At 27.9% G+C, this 27496-nt stretch overlaps 3 protein-coding genes and 9 non-coding genes across 17 annotated transcripts; all 12 read right to left on the bottom strand.

Moving 5' to 3' along the window:
- Nucleotides 1–264: 264 nt before the first annotated feature.
- On the bottom strand, nt 265–13114 carry LOC132950336 (RNA-binding protein 1-like). 3 transcript variants are annotated; one of them, XR_009665194.1, is made up of 6 exons: nt 12181–13114; nt 11246–11469; nt 2004–2078; nt 1704–1821; nt 1501–1612; nt 430–644 (listed from the first exon to the last, which is right to left on the bottom strand). XR_009665194.1 is itself a non-coding variant. In XM_061021744.1 (4 exons), the coding sequence occupies exons 2-4, from the start codon at nt 11452–11454 to the stop codon at nt 521–523; spliced, it is 408 nt and encodes a 135-aa protein (XP_060877727.1). In that variant the 5' UTR covers nt 11455–11469; nt 12181–13103; the 3' UTR covers nt 265–520. The 3 variants fall into 3 exon arrangements, 1 of the variants encoding a protein (XP_060877727.1); XR_009665193.1 differs by having other exon boundaries at nt 1501–1821; XM_061021744.1 differs by lacking the exons at nt 1501–1612; nt 1704–1821 and having other exon boundaries at nt 265–644; nt 12181–13103.
- On the bottom strand, nt 5713–5790 carry LOC132951540 (small nucleolar RNA R38). Its single transcript, XR_009665366.1, has one exon. It is a non-coding gene; the product is annotated as a small nucleolar RNA R38 (small nucleolar RNA).
- On the bottom strand, nt 5937–6015 carry LOC132951539 (small nucleolar RNA R38). Its single transcript, XR_009665365.1, has one exon. It is a non-coding gene; the product is annotated as a small nucleolar RNA R38 (small nucleolar RNA).
- LOC132951534 (small nucleolar RNA R38) lies at nt 8591–8669 on the bottom strand. The gene has a single exon (XR_009665360.1). It is a non-coding gene; the product is annotated as a small nucleolar RNA R38 (small nucleolar RNA).
- LOC132951537 (small nucleolar RNA R38) lies at nt 8707–8785 on the bottom strand. Its single transcript, XR_009665363.1, has one exon. It is a non-coding gene; the product is annotated as a small nucleolar RNA R38 (small nucleolar RNA).
- Nucleotides 8819–8897, bottom strand: LOC132951538 (small nucleolar RNA R38). Its single transcript, XR_009665364.1, has one exon. It is a non-coding gene; the product is annotated as a small nucleolar RNA R38 (small nucleolar RNA).
- On the bottom strand, nt 8935–9013 carry LOC132951535 (small nucleolar RNA R38). Its single transcript, XR_009665361.1, has one exon. It is a non-coding gene; the product is annotated as a small nucleolar RNA R38 (small nucleolar RNA).
- LOC132951536 (small nucleolar RNA R38) lies at nt 9047–9125 on the bottom strand. The gene has a single exon (XR_009665362.1). It is a non-coding gene; the product is annotated as a small nucleolar RNA R38 (small nucleolar RNA).
- LOC132951533 (small nucleolar RNA R38) lies at nt 9707–9785 on the bottom strand. The gene has a single exon (XR_009665359.1). It is a non-coding gene; the product is annotated as a small nucleolar RNA R38 (small nucleolar RNA).
- A 1134-nt stretch (nt 13115–14248) lies between the features above and the next one.
- Nucleotides 14249–14455, bottom strand: LOC132951521 (small nucleolar RNA U3). The gene has a single exon (XR_009665347.1). It is a non-coding gene; the product is annotated as a small nucleolar RNA U3 (small nucleolar RNA).
- Nucleotides 14456–16820: 2365 nt separating this feature from the next.
- Nucleotides 16821–18149, bottom strand: LOC132950406 (ras-related protein Rab-9B-like). Its single transcript, XM_061021842.1, has 3 exons — nt 17698–18149; nt 17433–17627; nt 16821–17365 (listed from the first exon to the last, which is right to left on the bottom strand). Exons 1-3 carry the CDS (start codon nt 17890–17892, stop codon nt 17102–17104), a joined length of 654 nt encoding a protein of 217 aa, XP_060877825.1. The 5' UTR covers nt 17893–18149; the 3' UTR covers nt 16821–17101.
- Nucleotides 18150–24173: 6024 nt separating this feature from the next.
- Nucleotides 24174–26228, bottom strand: LOC132950309 (protein Dr1). Of its 4 annotated transcripts, none has more exons than XM_061021710.1 (5): nt 26016–26228; nt 25846–25900; nt 24820–25224; nt 24606–24760; nt 24174–24531 (listed from the first exon to the last, which is right to left on the bottom strand). In XM_061021710.1, exons 3-5 carry the CDS (start codon nt 25208–25210, stop codon nt 24412–24414), a joined length of 666 nt encoding a protein of 221 aa, XP_060877693.1. In that variant the 5' UTR covers nt 25211–25224; nt 25846–25900; nt 26016–26228; the 3' UTR covers nt 24174–24411. The 4 variants fall into 4 exon arrangements, with proteins under 4 accessions (XP_060877693.1, XP_060877694.1, XP_060877692.1 ...); XM_061021711.1 differs by having other exon boundaries at nt 25846–25893; XM_061021709.1 differs by lacking the exon at nt 25846–25900.
- Nucleotides 26229–27496: the final 1268 nt, after the last annotated feature.

Genomic DNA, 27496 nt, shown 5'->3' with positions numbered 1-27496 from the left:
CTTATCATTAACCATAACTAAAAACACATAGTAAAACTACTAAAAGTTCACTCAGAATCGAAAAGTAAACATAAAATATTATTAAAGATAGAGCTGTAGACATCAATACAAACTAAATCACTTTACACAGTGCAGCTAGTTGCAAGTTGTCTTTTTTGATTTAAATAACAAAAATTGTATTACATATTATTATGCTTCAATTTCAATAGGGTTCCTGCTATTCAATGTTTAACATATAAAAATATGTATTCATGACAAAATATGTAAAGATAAGTATGGCACATTTTATTACAAATCATTTAAAACAAACTTGACAAACATTCATTTCCTTAATTTAATTTATTAAGTTACAGCCCTAGTATTCAATAAATTAATTTCAGTAGTTACAATTAATACAAAACACCCTTCAATCATTGAGAGAAACCTATATGGCTTTAACCAATCAAAATATATTTTTAAATAAAATCATGTATTTTATAAAAAAATTGTGTTACATAATTGTTTTGCATAAAAAGTGATTTTAGTATTTTCCTCTAGAATAAGACCTTGACCGAGATTTTCTACTTCTGTAAACTGGTGAGCGACTCCTTGATTGTGATTTTGAATATGAACGATAACCCCGCCGTGAAGGTGAAGATCGTCCTCTAAATTAATTAAACATAATAAAAATATGTAGTTTATAAGAATTTTAAATCTTCTACTACAACAAATTTTATAGTTAAGTGTTAAATTCCTGAACAAACATTTGGTTATTTGGTAAATATCACATCTAAATGTACAAAGTATAACTAGTGTTTAGTTCAATAAATATTAATAGTATATTAATTTATACCAACAAGGTATATTTTAAATTAACTTGGTCTTATATGTATTTATATTCAAATATATATATATCAAATAACACATGGTCGTGGCACAAAACTCAAGAAAAATGACGGTTGTGTATTTTACCTGGAACCTGTCATCCAATAAATACTTAAACTACATAAATTATGTTTTATTATTCTGATAAATGTATTAATAAAGGACTAGTATAATTTGAATATTATAAGTTGTTAAACATAATATCAGAAAATTACAAAAAAAAAAAATAAGACATGGCCGCTTTTTTGAGTAGGAAATATATTCTTTCTGGTAAATTTATATATTGCTTTATTCATTTGAGAACATTGTTTAAATTATATGGACCAGGTAAACACATTTTTATTGAGTTATTAATATTGGAATAAATTGGGACATAACGCTGATATAAAGTAGCATGTATTGTGGGGAAGGGGTTTGTAGTGTGATATATATATTTTTACTTGAATCTGGATTGAAAATAAATTTGTTTTCTTTGTATTAACTTTGTAAAGAATTCATAATATAAAATTTGTTTTTTTTTTATTTGTAGTATTAAAATATTATTAAAACTTATTATAAATATTTTTTAGGCAAGAATTCCATACACAAATCTCAATTTATAAATATCCTACTAGTAACTATATTTTTTTTAAATACCTAAAATATAACCAGAATAATGACGAACGATGAGCGATGCAAAAACAATGTAATCAAAGCATGCAGCAGTAGCTAGGAAGATGAATTTCAAATGCTAAGTTGTTGTTTTGTACTGCAATTAAATCGAGGGATTGACAATTAAAACCAAATGATGAATGTTTCACGAAAAAAGAATGCCTATTGGGGATTCAAGAATCTCGCACCCCCTGATGTTTGTAGCTGGCTCAAGTTGGTAGTACTGTGTTGAAAGGTGATGGTAGTAGTGGATGTGGTAGTGATGATGATGAAGAATTCAATAAAGTTGTATCTATAATAAATAACCTGCCAAAAGTATTTATTCTGATTAATTTTAAATTATATAGTAGTATTTTAAACAAAAATTTACCCATCCTCGGTTATTTAATTTTATATTAATATAAAAATAAATAATAAACTATAAATATGCAGATATAAAAATTAAGATATTAAGTTTAAACATAAACCAACAAGATAAAGAACATTACCTATGTACAGGTGATTTATCTCTGGAACGTTTTCCAGTTGACATTTGAACAATAATTCTGGATCCACAACATCTTCTAAAATTGTACACAAATACATAACAATTATATATCATTCTATTATTATATGGAAGCCACATTTTAATTATTTATTCTTCAAAATTATAATTTCAAGATGATAATGGGGGGTTCCACTGAAGATCATTGTATGTGAGCTAAGTTAATAATTTATAATAAATGTACATTTTAAAGATAAATAAAAAAAAAGGTGGGTAAGTGGATGTCGCTCTGCTATATAGTAGGTTACAAGTGGGTCACTGTAATGGATGGTGTTAAATTTGAACTCAATGATATAATATCATTGTATAAGAAAAACGATTCTGAGCGAAAACGGTCAGTCAGCTTATGATATTACCAAGTATATTTGATGATATTATTGTGAATAAAATAATTTATAAATAACCTATTTACGTGGAGCCTTGTTTTCAATTTTCAATCTTTAGCTATAAAAGTTGAACATTTTATAAATTTTTAACTACAAAATAATTAATAAATTATAAATTCGATAAATAGTGTCAACATTTGAACTTTAAATGCTTATAAAAAAAAATTGTGCCTATGTATTTTTGATATTTTTCAACTGCTATTAGAACGATATATCAGGAGCTAGTAGAAATTTTTTTTTTTTTGATACAGGTAGACAAATTTATGGATAATCTTGTATTACAATTTCAAATCTTCGATTTAAAAAGAAAAATTTTTATGAATTCTCAACTCAAAATAATTTGCTAATTTTCGTGATTTTTCCGTATTTTGTCAATATTTGAACTTTAAATGCTTATAAATAAAAACTGTGACTAAGGATTTTTAATTTTTTCATCTGCCTTTGAAACAATAACCTTGGAGCCTTCTATTACATTTTCAAGCTTTTTTACCCAACAGATAAAATTTTATTGCTATTTATAGGAAAAAAAACTAAAAAAAATGGAAAAAGAAAATGTCCGTAAACAGCTCAAAATAAGTTAAAATATTTGGAAAATATTATGGTGTATAGAAAATGCTAATATAAACATTCAGTCAAAATTTCATATCCCTACGGTCATTTGTTTTAGAGTTATACCAAAAACCAAAATCTATTTTATCGAAAACAGATTTTGCGTAGAAATTCCCGTTTTTCCTTAATTTTTCTTTTGTTTTTCACGTCGCGTTTGAAAACTACTGAGAAATTTTTACTTTTGACCCCCTAAAGTACCAACTAGATTCACTTTTCTGTGAGAAAAGTTACTGTTGAAGAAAATCCAAACACTTTTACTGTCCTAAAAGCTGATGACAGACACAAAAATGAAAAAATAAAAAAAAACAAACATCATTGTAAAATCAATACATTCATCGCTTCGCTCAGAATCTAAAATTTTTTAGTTGATTTATGTTTTATTTTATATATCTAAGACATAGCTAAAAAATATAATTTTATACATAATATAGTAAAATATGAGATACATAATAAGCATAGGCCCAAATAGCATTGAATATTTGGTGGGACAAAGCCTTACTTTAATAATATTTAATATGCTTAAAACAAAATTTAGGAAATGTTTAGGGGGCTTGGACTTTTTGGGAGGCCTTAGTCCTTAATAGCCCCCCCCCCTTATTCGTACCAATGATAATAAGATACACTGCTATAATAGGTTATCATTCAATGTCACTTTATATTGCAAAATAAGCAAAACTTATATCCTAAGATCATTGGCACATACCATTTTCAAGATTGGTCCAAGATTCAAATTGTAGACTAATTGGGTCCTGTGTAAAAAAAACATTTTCCTTCCCATTTTTACAGACTTAGGACTGTCTGTATCTTCATAGGATGTTAGCGCTCTATTCGTTTTCTCTCTGTCCCACGCGTAACATAAACAATAAGCATTAAAGCAGAATCATTTTTTCTATGTTTTTAAATAATTTTAGAGTAAAATCAAATCGCCCATTACAAAAAAGATAGAGAATAATATTTTTGAGGGAATGACGAATCGATTTTAGATTTTATTGTTATTTGACTGAATATTCGACTATCAAAATAAACAAAAAAATGTTGTACATTTAAATTATTTTATTTATACACATAAATATGTCATTATTTATACACATAAATATGTCATTCCCTCAAAAGTATTATTGTCTATCTTTTTTGTAATTGGTGATTTTACTCTAAGATTACATGAAAACAGAAAAAAATGATTCTGCATAAATGTGTTTTGTCTGTTACGCGTGGGCCAGAGAGAAAACAAATAGTACGCTGACATCCTCTTAACATTTAGTTATTACACGTATGGTTGGAAATGTTTTATTTCACTTTTGTGTGTTTTTTCATAAATTTAATTATTTAATGTTTAAAATAATTTTCGTCATTTACAATCATTTGTTGTCCGATTGTTTAACTGAATTTTTTTATAATCACCACTTAATCCTAAATTGGATCTTTTGCATCAATGTTTGGCCAGATAAAATCTACAACCTTTTATATTTATTAATGGCCAAACTGTAAATATATCTGTGTGAATTGCTACATCAAAATAAGTATGGAATACTCATACTATATATAACTACGATAAGATAAATAACTTGACTCAGATAAAATTGGAAAACACATAATTTTATACTCGGCACCAAAGATATTTTATTCAGCCCGACAAAATTTGTACAATATTTAAAACTCATTATTTTTGGACCCACCTCAAATGCAGCCAATATTCTAGACACCTAATACTAAAATAATTATTTTCAACTATGAAAATGATTAAATTTTAACATAAATCATTATTAAAAAGGCGGGCAAGTGGGTGTCGCTCTGTTGTACAGTAGGTTACAAGTGGGTCGCTGTAATGGATGGTGTTAAATTTGAATTCAATGATATAATATCATTGTATAAGAAAAACGATTCTGAGTGAAAATGGTCAAACAGCCTATGATATTTGTTATGAATTTCTAACTCAAAATAATTTGCAAATTTTCGTCATTTTTACTGTTCAAAAACTTTAAATATTTATACAAAAAATTTGTCTTTGAAACAATTTACTAGGAGTCTTTTATTAAATTTTCAAGCTTTTTTAGTCAATATATAAAATTTTATTGATATTTATAGAAAAAAACTAAAAAAAAAAAAGAAACTGAAAATGTCCGTAAACAGCTCAAAATAAGTCGAAATAATTGGAAATTGTTATGATGTATAGAAAATGACAATATAAACATTCAGTCAAAATTTCATGTACCTACGGTAAAGTAATTTGTTTAAAAGTTGAACCAAAAACAAAATCGATTTTCTGGAAAACAGATTTTGCGTAAAAATACCGGTTTTTCCTTAATTTTTCTTTTGTTTTTCACGGTGCTTTTGAAAACTACTGGAAAATTTTTACTTCCCCCCCCCCCCCCCAAAGTACCAAGTAGATTCACCTTCCTATCAGAAAAGATACTGTTGAACAAAATGACAGACTTTTAAAAAAAATAATATATTCAGTCATTTCAATTATTTCAGTATTCAAACTATGTATTTTAGGCATTCGTATCATTTATTATTCATATACATTATCATATTCATATTGTATTTCATTTAGTTTAAATTTTTTAATAAAACTCGATATCTCAAACTTTTTTCTGTTCCCCTAGAGATTCCCGCATAAAAAGAGTTTACTGTATCAATAAATAACAATTTCTTACAAATATTTTCAGATATACCACAAGTTATCAACATAAAAATGTCTGACAGGGATAACTGATATTATTCATCATAAATACACTTAAAATTATATTTTAAACAACTACCGTTTATAATTAATTTCAGATAAAATTAATGTTATCAACATAAAAATGTCTGACAGGGATAACTGATATTATTCATCATAAATACACTTAAAATTATATTTTAAACAACTACCGTTTATAATTAATTTCAGATAAAATTAATGTTATCAACATAAAAATGTCTGACAGGGATAACTGATATTATTCATCATAAATAAATTTAAAATTATATTTTAAACAACTAGGTACTAGTTACAATTTACTTCAGATAAAATTGAAGTTATCAACATAAAAATGTCACGTACGTTTCCCCAGCCCTCCACATATCAATTTTCGTGAATTTTCTTTTGCCAATATTTAGTACGTTATTAGTTTGAATTCGTTTGACCCGAATAAGAATTTGTTTGACATCAGGTACCCCGGAAAATTCAATTTTCCCGTGGGGGGCTGAGGAAACGTTTTCCCAACCCCCCTCATAATTGAATAATGGACTTTCCAGGATTTTTCTTTTGCCAATATTTAGTATGTTATTTGTTTAAATTTTTTTGACCCGAATCAGAATTTGTTTGACATCGGGTATCCCCGAAAATTCAATTTCTCTGTGGAACTTATAATTTGTTTAAATTGTATGTTAAATAAATTCAAATTTAATTCAATTTGACCTTTCTGGGCAGGAGTCACTCAGAATTGGATTTACATCTAGTACGTAATTAGTTTGTCAGCATGATACATTTTTTTTTATTATTCAATACATATTATTTTTATTAAACCTGAATTTTTAACAAATTTAGAATATTTGTTAACAATTGTCTTTAAATTTAATTTTTTTAATAAAATATATTTAATAAGTTTTTTTATCAATTATAAATTTTAGATTATGGATTTTTAAATAAAGATTATTTATCAAAATTTAATTTTTTTTATCAAATAAATACTTATAAAAAAAAAATCGAAATGGAATAACTGAAAAAAATATATGTGCTACACGATTCTATTTTATGGTATTTTTAGTTATAGTTACCTAGTATATTTAACAAAATTGTGTTTTTAATATTTTTATACCACTTATAGGATACATGGATAGGTTAAAAGGATATAATTCCTTACATTAAGATTCTTTATTCTATTTAGATTCTTTTTATTACTTAATATATGCATTTTTTTTATTAAATATATTTATTATGTAAAATATTGATTTTTAATCAAACTAACAGATTTCTTTGTTGATATTTACTAAACAGAATTTTTAGTTAGATTTTTTTCAATTTACATTTTTTAAAAAAAATTTTAAGTTTTTTTATTAAATATATATTTTTTACCAAATAAATTCCTTATTTTAAAGTTGTTTATTCCATTTAGATAATTTTTTTTATTAAATAGATTTTTTATCAATTTTTCATTTGATCCTTATTTGATAAAAAAAAATCAATTTTGATAAATACTCTCTATTTTTAAAAATGTAAATTTAATAAAAATCTTACAAAAAATTCTGTTAAATAAAAATCAATATTTTATATACAAAATTTATTTAATAAAAAAAATGCATTTTTATGTAATAAAAAGAATCTAAATGTAATAAAAAATCTTAATGTATGGAATTTTATCCTCATAACCTATCCATGTAACCTATAAGTGGTATAAAAATACTAATAAACATAATTTTGTTAAATATACTAGGTAACTATAACTAAAAACACCATAACATAGGAGTGTGTAACAGATATTTTTTTTCCAGTTATTCCATTTAGGTTTTTTTTTATTCAAGAGATGTTTTTATCAAATATTCATTTGATCCTTATTTGATAAAAAAAAATCAATTTTGATAAATTATCTCTATTTAATAAAAGCAATTTGAATAGAATCTTAATATAAGAAATATATTTGGTAAAAAATCCATAATTTAAAATCTATAATTGATAAAAAAAAACTTTAATAAAAAATATGTTTAATTAAAAAAATCATATTTTATAAAAAAAAAAATTAAATTTAAAGACGGTTGTTAACAAATATTCTAAATTTGTTAGAAATTCAGGTTTAATAAAAATAATATGTATTGAGTAATAAAAAAAAATATATCATGCTGACAAACTAATTATGTACTAAGTACTAGATGTAAATCCAATTCTGAGTGACTCCTGCCCTGAAAGGTCAAATTGAATTGAATTTTAATATATTTAACATACAATTTAAACAAATTATAAGCCCCACAGGGAAATTTAATTTTTGGGGGTACCCAATGTCGAACAAATTCTGATTCAGTCCAAACAAATTCAAACAAATAACATACTAAATATTGGCAAAAGAAAAATCCTGGAAAGTCCATTATTTACTTATGAGGGGGGCTGGGGAAACGTTTCCTCGGCCCTCCACGGGAAAATTGAATTTTCCGGGGTACCATATGTCAAACAAATCCATATAAATAACGTACTAAATATTGGCAAAAGAAAATTCACGTAAATTGATATGTGGGGGGCTAGGGAAACGTACGTAAAAATGTCCGACAGGGATAACTGATATTATTCATCATAAATAAATTTAAAATTATATTTTAAACAACAACCGTTTACAATTAATTTCAGATAAAATTAATATTATCAACATAAAAATGTCTGACAGGGATAACTGATATTATTCATCATAAATACACTTAAAATTATATTTTAAACAACTACCGTTTATAATTAATTTCAGATAAAATTAATGTTATCAACATAGATATCTCTGACAGGGATAACTGATATTATTCATCATAAATACACTTAAAATTATATTTTAAACAATTACAGCTTACAATTATTTACTTCAGATAAAATTGAAGTTATCAACATAAAAATGTCTGACAGGGATAACTGATATTATTCATCATAAATAAATTTAAAATTATATTTTAAACAACTACTATATAGTTACAATTTACTTCAGATAAAATTAATGTTATCAACATAAAAATGTCTGACAGGGATAACTGATATTATTCATCATAAATACATATAAAATTATATTTTAAACAACTAACATTTATAATTAATTTCAGATAAAATTAATGTTATCAACATAAAAATGTCTGACAGGGATAACTGATATTATTCATCATAAATAAATTTAAAATTATATTTTAAACAACTACTATATAGTTACAATTTACTTCAGATAAAATTAATGTTATCAACATAAAAATTTCTGACAGGGATAACTGATATTATTCATCATAAATAAATTTAAAATTATATTTTAAACAACTACTAGTTACAATTTACTTCAGATAAAATTATAGTTATCAACATAAAAATGTCTGACAGGGATAACTGATATTATTCATCATAAATACATATAAAATTATATTTTAAACAACTAACATTTATAATTAATTTCAGATAAAATTAATGTTATCAACATAGATATCTCTGACAGGGATAACTGATATTATTCATCATAAATACACTTAAAATTATATTTTAAACAATTACAGCTTACAATTTACTTCAGATAAAATTGAAGTTATCAACACAAAAATGTCTGACAGGGATAACTGATATCATTCATCATAAATACAAATAAAATTATATTTTAAGCAACTACCCTTAGATCATATACTATGGTTAGACCCATTTCCCAATAAATTGAAGCACATATAATACTAATAGTCTTTAACTACGATGCTTGATGTGCAAAGAGAGCTTTGGGTGTGCGAAAAGCAATGGTTCATTATTATCTATGTGAATTGATATATTATACAAAAATAAATCAATTAACAACCAACAGAAAAATATGGGACACAGTTCACCTCTTGCATGTGCACATCAAGCATATTAATCAGGCGTTTATCGCTTATATGTACTTCAAATTGTTTATACAGGCGAGATGGTCATGACTTCATAAATAGTATAGGATCTAAGCAACTACCACTTACAATTTATTTCAGATAAAATTTATGTTATCAACATGAAAATGTCTGACAGGGATAACTGTAATTATTCATCATTAATAAATAATTATATTTTATTTTAAGCTTATCAACTTATAATTCACTTTAGATAAAAATTAAGTTATCAACATAAAAATATCTGACAGGGATAACTGATATTATTCATCATAAATAAATTAAAATTTAACATTTTATTTTAAACAACCATTTACATACATATCTAGACATTATATCACTAGAAGATCCAGACAAGGTGGGTAAAGATGGTTTGTTCACATGATAGTGGGATTGCAGTTATATATATAAACATAACAATTATTGTAAAATTGAAAAATCCTAGTGCTATTTTGCCTTACAGTGATGGCATCTGAACAGCGCAATCACATTTGACTGCTAAAACTACATTTCATATTCAATCTATTGGTATAAGGTGTATGCTTAAAATTCACTTCAGATAACATTTAAGTTATCAACATGAAAAAGTCTGATAGGGATAACTGATATTATTCATCATAAATACATTTAAAATTATATTTTAAGGGAGAAGGAGTGGCCGAGCGGACTAAGGCGTTGGTTGTGACGCACACCGACACTGGTTCAAACCTCGGTTCACGGGCGGCGTTTTTTTTTCGGGCAATTCAGTGTCCAGAGAGAAGTGCCGCTATCCCCCACACAGGCATGGCAGATACCCACGGGTGCCCACTAAAAAATTTACCAAAACTACACACGTGTTACATCTACAGTTCCCTTTCCTACAAACAAAAAACAAACAGCTAATGGCCATAGTTGCCAGGCTTCACGATCAATAAGGAAAAAAATAATTATATTTTAAGCAACTACTAGTTACAATTTCAGATAAAATTGAAGTTATCAACATGAAAAAGTCTGACAGGTATAACTGGTATTATACATTTATAATTTTAGGTGCTTTTCAGTTTTCGGGACTACTAACACAGGACATATAGACCCACCATGGTTACTAAATTTCTCGGACAATTTAAATTTAAAATATTCCTCGACTTTGGTAGGTCTTGTGTAAGTTTGGGTTGGTTACTCAGAGACATATCCAAGGTAATATAGCAGATCAAGGGATGTAATTAATTTAAATTGTCTAAGCAAATCAGTGATCACGATGGTCGATAGGGCTATATTATACGTATTATGGTTAGTAGTCATGATAACCAAAAAGTACCTTATTTTATTTTAAATAACCATTTACAATAAATTTCTAATAAAATTAAACTTATCAACATAAAAATGTCTGACAGGGATAACTGATATTATTCATCATTAATACATTTATGCCAGGTTGCAAAATCAAAATCAATAGTGAGTAAACATGATTTAGTGGCCCATGTACTATTAAATTTTGGCAAACCATTTCACTAATTTTATTCTTTTTATGCAATTGGGCACTATTATATTGGGTATTTTAAATAATAGTTAATTATCAATAAATCTTAGTTATCAGCATATTTATTAAAATAAATTATAGATCAATATAATGTAATTTTAAATGTCTTACGTTCCATCTAAACCACGAACTGCATCTTCTGCATCACGTGGGTCTTCATATTCTATGAATGCAAAACCAGGTGGATTCCTTGCTATCCAAATATTTTTCAATGGACCATACTTTGTAAACAAATCTTCGATTTCGTATTTATTGGCATTGCTTTTTAAATTACCAATGTATACTTTACAAGTTGGATCCCATTCACGGTGTTTGGACATGTTTTAGTCTTTTATCTATAAACAAATGTATATCAGTTATGTACAATATAATATGTGTATATTGGTATTGTTAATGGTTTATTAGGCATGTTTATCCAGGTTTATACATAATTTATATTTATTGTAACTATTCTGAAGAAAAAACGCGCTTTATAACAATTTTAAGATATAATATAACATTTCATAAAATAGAAGAAGTTAAAGAATTTTTATTATTAACATGAAGATTAAATTTGATTAGGACTTGGTATGGAATTGATACACTATACTATAATACTGAATTGTATTTTGGGGGCTATAAATTATAATGAATTTTTTATCTCAAGCTATATTAAAAATACACCAACACAAAGATAAACATATAGGTAAAGAATAGACATATTAATATGTTCTATTCTTCGTCTTACATAATATTTATATCAGGTTTTCTAGCATTTAATCCATTTTGGTAAAAATCATCTATGGAATATTAATATTATTAGGTAAGTAAAAATGTGCAGACTAAAACCACTTATGGTTACTTAATAAGAGATATACCGATGTTATAACGCTTAAGAAAATAAAATTCAATAAAGGTAAATTATAAATACTAACTTAACATGGGCACAGCCACAATTAAAATATGTGAAACTCTTAAGGATTACTAAAATATTTGGCTTTATCGAAAAACTGAAATTATTACGTTAATGGTTGTAATATAATGTGTAGGTGGTTTAAAATACTTACCGTATTAATGTTGAACGCCAAAACTTTATATACCATGCAATGTTCAATAAATTAGAACTGTGAATCACACGTGTTTCAGCTGTTTTATACGAAGGAAAAAAACACACAATACAGTAATACACAACTCGAGTACAGTAATGCAGTAGAAACTACTAATTACTAAATGGTAAATAAAATAACCAAGTTCCTAACGTCCTAGGATTTATATAAAATGCAATTATATCACTATCAACCGCCGTCCGTCAATAGAAATAATTCTGAAGTCAATTACTACAGTTGACGTAACTAGGTATTTATGAACATTTGATACAAGTCACGTGAGTACGTGTGGTTTCAATAACCGGCGACGGGCGAGCCACGAGGGCTGAGATACCAATCACCAAAGGGCATCTACGAGTTAGTAAATTTAATCATTATAGCCATTGTGAGTTGCGGCAACATGGAATACGGATCATAAGAATCTATAGATGAACTTTCGAGATTCGGACACTGTTGCGAGTTGTGACTAGTGAACGTCGAGAGTCTTTGTGAATCGACTTGTGAATACTGAATTGCATGAATTGTAACTTGTAATAAGTATTATAAATTATTATCTGTACTCCGTGTCTCTGTTGTAGTATGTTCCGTCGTTACTCGTTCCGTGCATGATAAAGAAAAGAGGTATGTCAGTAACTTTCCGTATTTGAATCATGTTGACGCATCCCCACTATTTCCTATGCGTTTCCCATGGCGTTGGCAGCCATATTGCTTTTCTCCGTCAATTTTATCATCAGTGTCTATGTTATAAACATTGTGGAGAAAAGCAATATGGCGGATATGCGTATCACAAAAGTTGCTGACATACCTCTTTTCTTTATCATGGTTCCGTGGTCTGTAGTTCAATCTCTACTGTAGTTGTTGGACAAACCAAAATGGCGTCCACACGTCCGCACCATAACGGAATATAATCAGTGCATCATGTTATAATAATTATCTGTTACATAACCTGCAGCTTGCTGATAAACATGAATCTCCGTTATCATTATTCAGTATTCACCCAATTTTTTTATGGTACACTTTTTATTAACTAAGTAACATCATTTTTAAATATAAGGTAGCAGATATTTTATAAAAACAATTGTACTCCTATATCAGTTAAAGGCTACAAACTATTATATGGCAATATTTAATATTTGATAAACAATAATATTAGTAGTTTATTAGGATATCTTCTTTTTTTTATTTTTTAAAATATATCAACTGCAATACCTATAAATCAATTTTACCTGATTCATCACTTATGGCCTAAACTCTATTACTCTTATATTATAGGTATACGATATATTTACAAATTAATATTATCTTAAATTATAATATATATTATTTTTTCTATTGCTTGCAAGTTTTGTCTGTTTATTTAACATACCAGAAATTATTTTCAATTCTTGAGCAGTTTGCGGTAATTTTATATTTTTAGCCGCACCACCCATTTATTTTTTTTAAGTCATATTTTTCCCAAAATCAAAAGATTAATTTAAACACGCGTCACGAAAAAAATAAATTTTAATTTATGTATAATAAGGTACTCAACAAAATTAACACTATTCACAGAATAGTTGAATTGTACACGCCTGTTGAAGACACAAGTTAACTGAAGTCCGTGATCAATGACAATTAATAAGAGTGCCAATCGGTTGTTGTTTTTAGAATGTGTATTAATTTTAGATTTTAGATATAAAACTATACAGGATTACGATACTTATTATTATTATTGTTGTGCAGATATGTGTTAACAAGACACACTCACACAAACGAACATACATAAATACATATATACAATGTGTACGTCCCTGTATGTGTCTATATAAATATAAAAATATTCCAATTATCAATTATTAGTAAAAATGTATCATTGCGACAATAATTTATTAGTACATAGTACATTTCTGAAAATATTAAAAAATAGGCATGTTTTAGCGCTTATAAAATATAATAATGATAAAAAGGCAACAACAACCCATCGAGCCTCTTTTGAAATCAGACAGGGACGAATGCCCAACCTGCTCATAATTTAATTTATATAAAGTGGACCACTCAGACTGTCCATATGCCTTCCAGAAAGCTGGTTGCGATCATCGTTGCTGAGTGGTGACTTTGCTGCGAACAGCAATCACCACCAGCCGTCTCACGCTCTGGCACATGGACATGTCTCATCATCGTGGCTAATGACGACTCCAGATTTGCACCTGGAGGGGACGATGCATACTACAGAAATGATCCTGTGAAGTATGATCTTAATTAAATCACTGACGCCGGCCTGTACTTATAACGGACGACGGCTGCTGAACACGGGCAGCCCTCAAACTGCCACTTCGGATTTTGGCATCATGGGAACTGAATTCAATGAATGATATATCGTCCAACTCACTGTTTTAGTTTATCATGCTGTCGGTTTGATGACAGAACATGAGAAAACAGTGTTCAATGTCCTGAAAAAGCATCAACGACACAGCTCGATGTCGCGTTTCAGTGAGTGGTTGACGGCAGAGCTATCTACCAACGGCTTTCACCATTACTACGCTAATACTAGGCTAGTACCACTGTCATCTGTCCGCTAGGCAGTACCAGCACAATTATTATTATTTTATTGGACCAAGTTGCTTTAACTAGCTTTACTATAGACATATTAACTAGTTTATAGCTCTCTAGTCTAAGCTATTAACCACGGTCTTCTATGTAAGTTACAAGACCCTGCTATGTTAATGTTCTATTAACACTTTGATGGACAGTAAACACTATAGTATTAATGATTTAAAATGTTTAAAGTATTACGTTCCGCATGACTGCTATTATAGCTTTCAAATCCTAATTCCTAATCATTTTATTTTAACATTGGAACTTTCTAACTGTCGGAAAAGATGTTTCATAATCATTATGATAATATATTTTCTATAATAATTGTATCAGAAGAAATAGAAATATTTTAGTTTTGTGTAATGGTAAACTATAAACATTTTCCCGCCACTACAATTTGTGCCAAGGGTACTTGCCTAAGTTGCCCCTCCCCCCCTCCTTAAATGCACCACTGGCAACCCAGTATCTTATATGAACGTCTAATATTAAAATATATTCTAATATTAAATATAAATAGTTGTAAAATATGATTAAATACACATCAATAATAATAAAAATATAATGATATTATTACTTATTAGGTATAATGTTAAGTTTAAGAATTAAAAAATAAGTACATTTTGTCATATTAATACGACAAAAATAAACAGAGAGTATTCAAAATTCATTATCTGGGGAACAACAATTTATTTTTTGTTCCTGAAAAACCAAGTGGGCTACAAGAAGATGTAAATGTAAACAACAAAATGTTTTTCCAATATGTGTAGCTACAAAAAAACAAAATGTAACATTAAATTATAATAAATCATATATGTAAGCACCTCAAAAATATATTTATAATAATGAATTGAACTAACTTTTATATTCTTAGATAAAAGTAATCGTTTTTGGTCACAAACTTACAACTAGGTTTGCCGGTCAAACTGTTTTACCTTTCACATCCATCGGTTTGCCTTGAATAATGCATTAATTCTTCTTGCTGGTAGACTAATAATAATTGCCTATAATAATAACCCGCAAGTATAAGTGATTGTATGAACTTTTTTTCATCAGTAAATAATACATTGCATACCTAATCAGTCAAAAAGTCCGATTTGAAAAAAAGCACGAAAATACCGACCAAATACCAATTACTAAATTCACAAAATTAAAATAATAAAAATTAGATTAATTTTACTATAGAATATATTGTATTTGATTGTTATTCTTTTATCCACTGTAATTTATAAATATGATTATTCCTTAAAAAAAATTGTCGATACAAAAGTATAAGTAACATTATGTCACCGAGTATTATAAATTAATTTTATGATGAACCACTGAACCAATGTCATGAAAAAAATATTATTATTTTTTTTTGGATAATTAGTAATTACCTTACCAACATATTATTTAAAATATAAAAAAATTTAAAAACTTGTAATATTTAAAAAAAAATACAATATTGTACGTTAAGAGGATATAACCGCATTCATTGTCAATACCTTATGAAAGTATGATATACCACATTGTATGTTTTGAATACTCAATTTAACTATTATCTATTATCAAGTTTAAAAGTAAGGATATTATGTAGTGAATATTAAAGTTTTTTTTCATATTTTCATGTTAAAGCGAGTATTTTAAATGTGCTAACAATTTACAACTTTAAAATGATCTTATTGTCTAATAATATTATGATTTTAGATAGGTAGTATTTCAATTTATTTTAGTAAATAGTTTATAAAAATAAATTTAATGCATCATTGTGAAAAATATATAATAAAAATAATTTTCATTTTATTAATTTTATCTCAAGGTTTTTAAACTTTGAAATTAATGGTAGACCACAGTTTTTAATATAATTTGCATAATCTATTTTTAAGATTCATTGTAAAAATTAACATTTAGTTTTTCAATACTTAAAATATATTAAAGTGTATGTATAAATATATTTATTGCTCAATTTGCTTAATAATAATATTTAGAAGAGTCAACAATTATTAATTAGTATGGATAATTAATTAAATACAATTAATACACAATAATTATGTTTAACAATACTATTTAATAAATACAATTAAAATATATTGCCTATTGTACAAAAAATAACAATAATACATTTAATAAAAGGTAAAAGGTAAATACAAATTGGTTATTACTTAAAATGTATACAAAATAATAGGATAAATATTGATATTCTTGTAAATTTATTTTTATTTTAACTCAAAAATTAACTTTATAAAAAATATATATGTAATATGTATTGCTGTATTGAAGTTACAAAAAATGTACGCCAAAATGCACTAAGTTATTGCATAATATGTTGTTAACAACACTTAGGTGATACTATTTCAGCTGTAGGACAAGCAGCGCTACCATTGATTGGTCTAGATAATTTAACTAAATTGGTATGTGATATTTTTAATTCGGAGGGCCTTTCTGTTGAAGCCCAAACTTCAACAGCTAAAGTAAATGCAGTCTCTATATTCATATCTGTTTTAGAACTAGTTTCAACATAAGGAGCACTCAGATATTCTGAACACCATCTGTTTGCTTCATCTCTAGAAACTACTCGGTCTTGCAGGTCTACCTAAAAAAAATTATAAGACATTATTTTATTTCAATTATTAGAAGTTACTTTTTTTTTTTTAATTTACCTTTGTAGCAACAACAAGAAATGGAAAATTTACATCAGTTGTCCTGGAATATTGTAAGAATTCTTTTTTCCATGAATCTACAGTTTTAAAGCTTTGGACATCGTCAACAGCAAATGTTAGCAAACAAATATCAGTTCCTCTATAAAAAGGTGTTCGAAGTGTTCGAAATCTTTCTTGGCCTGCAGTATCCCAAATCTAAATGTGTTTATTTAATAGTTAAATATATATATAAAACGTTTTAACAACAAATTTGTTTTAACTATACCTGCAAAGTATATACAATTCCATTGACATCGAGTTCCTTTTGAAGAAATTCTACGCCCAATGTATGAAGTGTATGGTCACTAAAACTGTTACTTACAAACCTGTTCATCAAACATGATTTTCCTACATTACTATTTCCCAAAATGACTACTTTCAGTATTGGGTTTTGTTTAACCAAAATCGTTTTATCTTTCATACCGATGTAAAATAAAACTATGATATCAGGTGACACTAAATAAATGTATCATGCTTGTATTTAAATTATAATTAATTTAATAATCAGATAGCTATTAAAAACAAACCAACAATTTATTTCACAAATCCCGAATACTCAGTCGTGGTCGAGTCTTCAATGGGCTTTAACACAATAATTGTACAAGCATATTTAAAAAAAAAATAAAATAAAAGTGAACTATCACAATTCACAATAGACATTTATACTCTATGGTATATAGATTATATTTTACAAAATATGATATCAAATAAGTGATAAGAGAATTATCAATCACCAATGTAAAAATTACACCATAGATGTTCTGTGATAATAGATAATATTAGACCTACTACGGCACCACCCACGTACCCGCGTAACCATAAATATATGGCCGAACTTTAAAATATAAATCACGATTACAGAACACGGACGTAATAGGGGGCGGACTGGCCCAGTGCTATAAACCAGGTAGCACCACGGGCCCCCATTCGTGTTTATAATACAGGCACCGATTACCATTTTCCGCCACTTTCTTAAATTTAACTCTTGTTGTAATGTAGAACTCTTTCCTAATTTTACTAAGTTTATAAAAAATTTACTGGCCCCTAATATAGTCTACTGACGGTTTTACCTCACCCATTTTGGCTTCTTTGAAATTTGTATAGCTAATATAATAGGCCATAGGGGCAGCTGAATACGATAGAAAATCGGCTGATTAGTTGAGTGTCTCATGGTGGTGGGGGGGAGGAGTGTCTCCAAATTAGGACAAAAATCAACAAATTGTCAGGAACATTTTGGATAGTAGGCATGCTTCGATCTTTGAGATCAGCATCTTTTCTGATAGAAAAGTGAACCTAATTGGTACTTTTGGCAGGTCAACATTGAAAATTCCTAGTAGTTTTGGAAAGCTTAGAGAAAAACAAAACAAAAAAGAAAGAAAAGTGATAATTTTTACGCAAAACCGATTTTTGACACACATGTTTTTATATTTGGTGTTACTCAAAAAATAATAACCGTAGACCATTGAAATTTTCATCGAATATTTATATTAGCGTTTCACATAAATGGTATAACATTTTCATAATATTTTAACTCTTTTTGAGATACTCAGCCTTGAGAAATTTTTAGAAATTTGTTTTTTTTTTTTAACTATTCTAGGTAAAAACTTTTTCACGTAGTAAAAAAGCTTGAAAATTTAATACAAAATTCCTTATAAGTTTCATAAATGTGAGTTCCAAAAAATCCGAAACACATATGCAAGATTTTTTTTTATATGCAATTAAAGTTCAAATTTTGACAAAATTCAATAAAATATCGACAATTTTTCAGTTGGAAATTCATAAGTGGTTTATTTTTCAAAGCTTACATTATAAATGTTGAAAGAAGATTCCACCCAGATTTAGATACCTTAATCAAAAAAAAAGTTTACCGAAAAGCAACATTATTTATTTACGAGTGTTTGAATTTAAATTTTTAGGATATTGTATTTTTATAGGTAAATTAAAGAATTTTCATCAATCAATTTTTGATATTTTGTCAATTGTAACTTAACCTGATGAGAATTCATAAAAATTTTTCTTTTTAAATCTAAGATTTGAAAATGTAATATAAGATCACTCATAAGTTTGTCTACTTTTATCAAAAAAAAAATGTCTAGAAGAAACTTAAATTAAATTTTTATGAGCGTCTGAAATTTATATTTTTACAACATTTGATATTCACTCGATAATCTCATGTAACGATTTTCTTATTTTAGTATAATTAAAAAACGGATGACTGTAGATACTTGAAAATTTCACTGAATGTTTATATTAGCATTTTCTATACACCATAACATTTTGAAAATATTTTGACTCTTTTTGAGCTGTTTACGGACATTGTCAGTTTTCAATTTGTTTAGTTTTTTTTTTCTATAAATATCAATAAATTTTTATTTGTTGGGTAAAAAAGCGTGAAAATTTAATATAAGGCTCCTGATATATCGTTCTAATAGCAGTTGAAAAATATTAAAAATACATAGGCACAATTTTTTTTTATAGGCATTTAAAGTTCAAATTTTGACAACATTTATCAAATTTATAATTTATTAATTATTTTGTGGTTAAAAATTTATAAATTTATAAATTTTTAACTTTTATGGCTAAGGATTGAAAATTTAAAACAAGGCTCCACGTAAATAGGTTATATATAAATTACTTTATTCACAATAATATCATCAAATATACTTGGTAAAATCATAGGCTGACTGACCGTTTTCGCTCAGAATCGTTTTTCTTATACAATGATATTATGTCATTGAATTCAAATTTAACACCATCCATTACAGTGACCCACTCGTAACCTACTGTACAGCAGAGCGACATCCACTTATCCACCTATTTTTCTTTATTTTTGTCGTTAAATTAAAAATAATACGTAATTTCCTTGTTTGTATTCAATAGCACGGAAAATGTTGAAAAGGTCGGCGCTGCAAGTCTCAACTTTTAATCGTTGAATAACAATATTAAGCATCAACAATTCCAATTTTGGCGTCACCCCGTATATTTGTATCGTATTCGTTTGATTACATAAACATAATATAATAGCCCTTAGGTATAGTGTATACATTATTACCTTAACAATCTAAGACCGTGGTGTATACGATGTCACGATGATAGAAAATATAAATTAAATGTCATACTCTATTCTATAATATTAAAACAATCACATACCACATACCTATATAGATCATTGATGAATTTCAAGATTGAAATTATTACTTATCGAGTTTCCATATTATGCATTTATATTTTCTCCTCTTACAGTCTTACCTCTTACACATACTCAGGGCCGGCGTTAGGTCTTGCGAGGCCCTGGGCAGAATACATTCCACGAGGCCACGCACCACCAAAGAAGAAATAACCTAATTTTCATAATTATTTACCTGAATATACTGTAATGATATGCTCACACACCATTAAAATAAACTAAAATTTTACAGAATAATAAACAACGGCCAGACTGTCGTTTGTAGAAATCGGTCGCATCAAATAAAACGACAATTAAGATATCGGCACGCACTTATAACGGTATTACGTAGGATGTGTGTGACTTTATTTTATGCTGACGCCAAAGAATAATCAAGTTTCCAGGCTCACGATAACTTTTTGATAAAGCAGCCTACCACTCTCTGGTCAGCATCCTCGCGTCGTCCCTTAAACCAGTGCATGAGCACCAACCACCAGAGTAACAACCTCTCTAGTTTCAAAAAACCGATTTCAACGAGCGACAACTGGACTCCTTATGCGAGCAATAATCAGTGCGTTCTTTAATTCAATTTGTGTAATTGAAGTATATTACTTTGTTTTATCTAAAACCTAAGACTCCTACAATATTATCTACAAACAACTGCGAATCAGGTAAGGCATATAATATAATATTTTATGTTGATTGCAGTTAATACCTTCTATGTGCTTTTTTCCATAAAATTATATTGTACGGTGTATTTGATCTAATTCTCGAATACACGATCTCGAGAGCCCTCCGAACACCTGGAGGAAGGTAATAGCGTAATTTTACTATTTTAATATAACTATCGACAGGAGTCGTTTTATATTTATCTTATTTTTACGTTATTACAATACAGTTAATGATTAAATATACATTATACACCTAACACCTGTAATATTAATATAATTTCTAATATCCAATATTTATATTTAATATCTTAATAATTGTTTAGGTAGGTGTTTAAAGGAAAAATATTTAAATCGTAATAAACTATAATACAAAAATAATAAGTCAATGTAAGTGTTAAAATTAGTTTGTTTTTAATTATTACTTATATAAAATACTTGTTACATAAAATCGTATTCTTAAAAATTACTTAACCTTAATTTTTCTAGACTTTTTAGCCGCAAAATCTTCGATTACTTTTTCATAATTTACATTTTCGGACTTTTCTTTTTCTATAGCTAATAAAGCTAAGCTAGAAAGACGCTTTTGGGATATGGTACTTTTCAAATACGTTTTTATAAGCTTTAACTTTGAGAAGATACATTATGCACTAGCTGAAGTTACAGGAATAGTTATTTAAAACTTAGATTTGATTAATGATTAAAAGTAACTAGTAACGGCTTGTGAGTGAATATTCTGGCAAAACTTTAATTAGCGTCTACAATATTATAAAATTTCAAAAATTATGACGACGTACAATAACTGACGAAGGCACGGCATATTATTATATTGTCGTAAACCTATAGCTTCAATTGCACTTATTTTATACCAATACTCGACTTTTTCTCCCTGGCCCCCTCCGTCCACGTAGCGATAACATTATCTACATGTTATGATTGAAACTGACGGATGGCAGTTTCACTGAATCATCGTCCAAATTACTAAAATAATATGTCCACGATTCAGTTTAATTTCCATTTTCTAGTTTCTACTGCGACCTGCGACTAGTAAGATGTATATTTTCGTATATTTAAATAATTTGTTAAACCTATATGACTACCTCTATTATGTTTAAAGTCGCACCCCAACCACCAGCACCCACGAGCCACTGCCATCACTCCATCGAAATAACTATTTAAAGGTTTTAGATTTAGCGGCGTTCAATAATAATAAATAAATGCATCCAAGTAAAACAACAAACATTTAACAAGCCTACCGCGGTTAAATAATTTTGAAAAAGCAACTCGCCTGTAAGATAATAATAACAAAAAAATAAAATTGTATATTACTCACATTGTGTCGTTTATATCTCTTAATCGACAAGACTGAAGACGACAACCATTCACCAGTAGTGTAGATAATAAAATGATAGTCAAAAATGAAAATCAAGTGGTCAAATAAAATTAGTTTTGTTTTTGTTAATTTGTCAATCTATAAATAATGACTGAATGCTTTATACTGGTATTTTCACGATTTTTAATTAAAATGATAATCGTGCTCCCCTAGTCGACTTGCTTTGAATAGTATTAATTTATAGATATAAAATATTTGTAAGTAAATATTCATATTTGTATCTAACTATTACATAATGATTAACGGGGTGGAATCGGTTGCTATATTTCTGTACAGCAGTGAATATCTGTGTATTATAAAATCAATAACGCAGCATAAAATACGAATACCCAAACATTTTTATTCAGATAAACATGTAAGGCGCGAGGCCCTACCCACCCGGCCATGCACTTACTATTAAAAGACAATGAAAAATATTTGATAATAAGTAAACTTTGAGGTATTCGTTGAGTATGTGACCTATTGGACCAATAATTAATTTAAAAACAGTTACATTCAAAATCTTAAAATTATGTTTATAATTATTTAATTAATTAGTAATACAAATATAAAACAATACAAGATTACATTTAATAAAGTCAAAATCAATGGAACAAAATATCAGTTAAAAAAATTTATGAATATATAAAATTATTCAAAAAATGTTATTTAATTTTTAAATAGTTTTTAATAATATATATTATTTAAAAAATGTATCTTACATGTTTATAGATCGGTACCTGTACATAATATAGATAATCGTCTTGGTAGGTCACATACTAAACGAATACTGACTGATGTAAATTTTAATATTTTTAATTTTGATAAAATTTCAGGGAGGGCAATTGCCTGATTTTGGCGCCACCATTGCCTATGACTATAGAAAAATAAATATGGTTCATAGTATTGAATAATATTAATATATCCATTACCTGTTGCATAAATAATCACTAAAAATTGTATGAATCAATAGTGATCTAATGGTCCCTTCAATATGATTTCATTATTACGCCAAATGTATTAATTTATTGGACTTTATAATGCGAAGTTGATTAAAAGTTACTAATTTTAAAATATGTAAAGAAATTTGTACATCGCAGTAAAAAAAATTGAGTAGGATTAACAGTTTTCCTTAGCTACTCATTTCATAAATGTTTGGTTATTTATAGTTATGGTACGGAGTTAACTATAGGTTTAATGGGATGTAACTTTAAAGTAAAGAGATAGAAATAAGGTGGAAACAATAGAACCAGAAAAAAAAAATATGGTCGGTAAAATATGAGTTTTGGCAGCCAGGTAATGAGGACAATATAAATTCATAAATCATCTGTTCAACTTGTTGACTGTCTTACACTATTAAAATATAATGTTTTATTAAATAATTGTTTTAAACAATATTATTTTTTATTTTCAATTCAAAATTTTTCCAATCAATACAAAAGTTAAGTTGTTTTTACTGTCCATAGGTTTTGTTAAAAAAGTCTACTCTTAAAAGATTTATATACATATTATATAATATATATATTGCAAGAATATTGTAATATATAATTTGAATTGTACGTAATTATTTATTTATTTGACAAAAAAGTTAATGTAACAATTTAAAAAATAAACATTTATAAGAAAATTAGATACTAGTAAAAATGTACAAACTGATAAAAACAAATTAAGAAAAAAAATTCAATTCATAATGATGATGAATTTGAATTGTCTATAATTCTGTTGAATTATAAATTAGGAGTAATCGTCTTCATCACTGCTTTCTTCAGTCTTAGGTTTAATAGCAGCTCGTTGAGCTGCAGCTTGTAGTTCTTGCCATTGTTGTTGTTCTTGAGCCATTTGCTCTTCTCTGGCCTAATAAAATTTCAAATCTTTTAATTAGTAAATGTATGTCTAATTAAAAGTATAAATCTAAGTCCTAATATTACCTTGGCGAATAATTCTTGTTGCTGTCGTAACAATTCTTCCTCTGGTATGCCTAAATTTTCAAGTCTTGTACTTTGTCTTCTTCTTTTAGACTGACAGTCTTTACCAACTTCTTCTGCTTGTGCTCGATAGTCACCAAATCCCAAATGGTCTAGAGCTAAAATATTATTTTTTTTTTTTTTAAAAATATATTATGAATAATTATTTTAAACTTACCAGTTAATAAATGTTCAGCGTTTATAGTTTTTTTCTGCTGGGCCATGCATACTTGATTAGCTTCCGATGCTACTAAGTGAATAAATTCTGTGCAACAGTTCATTATCATTTCTCTAACTTCATTAGCAACCCGAATATTTGGTAAAGCATCTTTAATCATTTTATTGATTGATGCACGGGGTAGCGCTAGTTCTTCATCTTCATTAGATGGGCCCGGATTACTACAACCTTCATTTAAACTATTAGTGTTGGAGTTTGAAATTTGAGTTGTTTTACTACAACTTGGATTTGAATCTGTTATGCTAGAGCTAGGTATAGGATTTGAGGTGCTGCAGCAAGGTACTAATCGATCATTATCACTCATGGTGTTTGAAGGTTGTATCATTGACATTTTACTTCCATAACCTGTTGAAAAATAATGTTTAAAATTAATCAAAATAATATTTTCAAAATATAGATTTTATTAGGTACATTCTAGTTGGATTACTAAAAAATTATTCATCACATGGAAAAAATATATATTTATTTAACAAATGTTTTAAAACAAAAATTGATTAGTTACATAGGTTAGTAATTTATCTATCTATCTATCAAATACCAACAACAATTATTGAAAAAAAAATATACAATTTACAATTAAAAAACAAATAGTTTGGTTAGTGTTTATTTGTTTTAACTGTCTGAAGTTTATAAATATTTATATATTTTTAAATGTTAGTTTATTTTAAGTACAAATAGAGCTTTCACTTCTAATAAAGAAGTAGTGTAAACTACAAATACAGTATACAATTAATTTTTAATCTATATTTTCTATTATTTGTAACAAATGTATTAATAATTTATGGTATTATTATCTAACAATAATTTAAATAAGAAAAACTTGTTTTTGTAATAATGTAGTAAATAGTAAACAAATAATAATTATTATTTAATGTTTATCTAGCCATGTGAAAATTGAAAAATATATATTAAGTAGGAGCCTAACAAAAATGTTTTCATATAATTATTTTACATTAAAAAACCAACCTGGTTGAGAAGATATTCAGATTTCGAATTTGTATCTATGATAATTTACTGAGAGCTCAAAACAGAAAACATTAATTCATTATTTCAATCCACCATAGACCTATTAACATCGGTTTATAGGTCTATGCCATCTACACATCGTCAATAATTATTTTGATAATATTTCTCACCATAAAATTAAGATAACGTGTCTTTACTCTTTTGCCTTTGCGTTTGACGTGCACACTGCACGGTGAAGTGTGAAAGTGGTAGGGCCACAGAAATACAGAATAGGTTAAATTTAATCTACTCTACTGTAGGAGTGTAGGACGGACTCACGGACTAAGATATAATGGACTTATGGACTGGAAACGACATGGTCGACGGTGGAGGGGTACGGCCACGAAAAGGTGTCACTTAGCTGATAAGAATATTGTTCTTGAAGTTTTCAGCGCTACCGGTGGTTTTATTTGACTTCACAATTTGTATCTTACGTGTTTTTTTACCGAGAGCGCTGTAAACTCTGGAACACATTGCGACCCCCCCCACTTTGCCTCTTGTAAATACATTCGTGGCTGTGATAAACTGCTCGTTTCCAGTCCATTATATTATCTTAGTCCGTGGATGGACTCACAGACTTAATTTATACTATATAGAAATCAGTGGACGGACTACAGACATATATAATATCTATTCCGTTGTTCTGTGGTCCCTGAACGCTTCTTATTGATTTTGATTTTTGAGTTGATAAAACGGAGTTACAGCCGGAATGTTATTGAAAAGTCACGTGACTAAATTATCAGCCTGCCACGCTATCTACCAGTACTCTGTGCTGGTGAAATTACCCGTGTAACCACTTCAGAAAAATAATGGTATTCCTATTTCCCACGGAGGCACGGACTAAGATATATTGGACACGACAAGGTTGGAGGGGTTGACCACGAAATGTACTACAACCATAGACCTTATACGTACTAAATATTACTTAGTATAAGGTCTATCGTCTATGAGTTAAACAGGCGGAGTTCGGGGAGATATTTTCCTTTTAGTATTACTAGCGTTGTCTTAGTGGATACTTATGGAACTAGAAATTTGTATGATGTGTTTTAGTTCCATAAGTATCCACTAAGACGGTGCTAGTAATGCTAAGAGGAAAATATCCCCCCGAACTCCGCCTGTTGAACTACATTTCGTAACTACAATATTCATCTCGTATTCTCGTGTCCAGTCTTGTATATCTTATTCCGAGCTATTCTATTTCCTGTTAAATCTATTTTCTATGCTATATAAATGGTCTACTAATGGTCTATATAAATTATAATCGTGGTCCTATCTAGGTTAGTTGTTAGTAGTCCTTTATACTTATCTATGATAGTGGGTCCTTGAGACGTCCTAGAGACCTAGACGAACGCAAGTTTACGATCGGGTGGATGACTCGATATTCCACGCAAGCGAGTGCCGAGTGTCCTGCGGGTTTTTCTGTTTTGTGCATGGACGTATTATTATGTCTATAGTTTTGTGCTTTACATTTTCACTGTACGTTCCGCAACCATAATATTATCCAATAGCGTTTTTCACCAAATACTGTAATATGATAATTTACAGTATTTGTTTCCACCTCGTCGCACTAGCTGTTGACTGCTGTACTACTGCACTAGTGCACTTTTTTATG

This window comes from Metopolophium dirhodum, chromosome 8 (assembly GCF_019925205.1).
Source record: "Metopolophium dirhodum isolate CAU chromosome 8, ASM1992520v1, whole genome shotgun sequence".
In the NCBI taxonomy this organism is placed as follows: domain Eukaryota; kingdom Metazoa; phylum Arthropoda; class Insecta; order Hemiptera; family Aphididae; genus Metopolophium; species Metopolophium dirhodum.
This window is presented reverse-complemented; position numbering and strand designations above follow the sequence as displayed.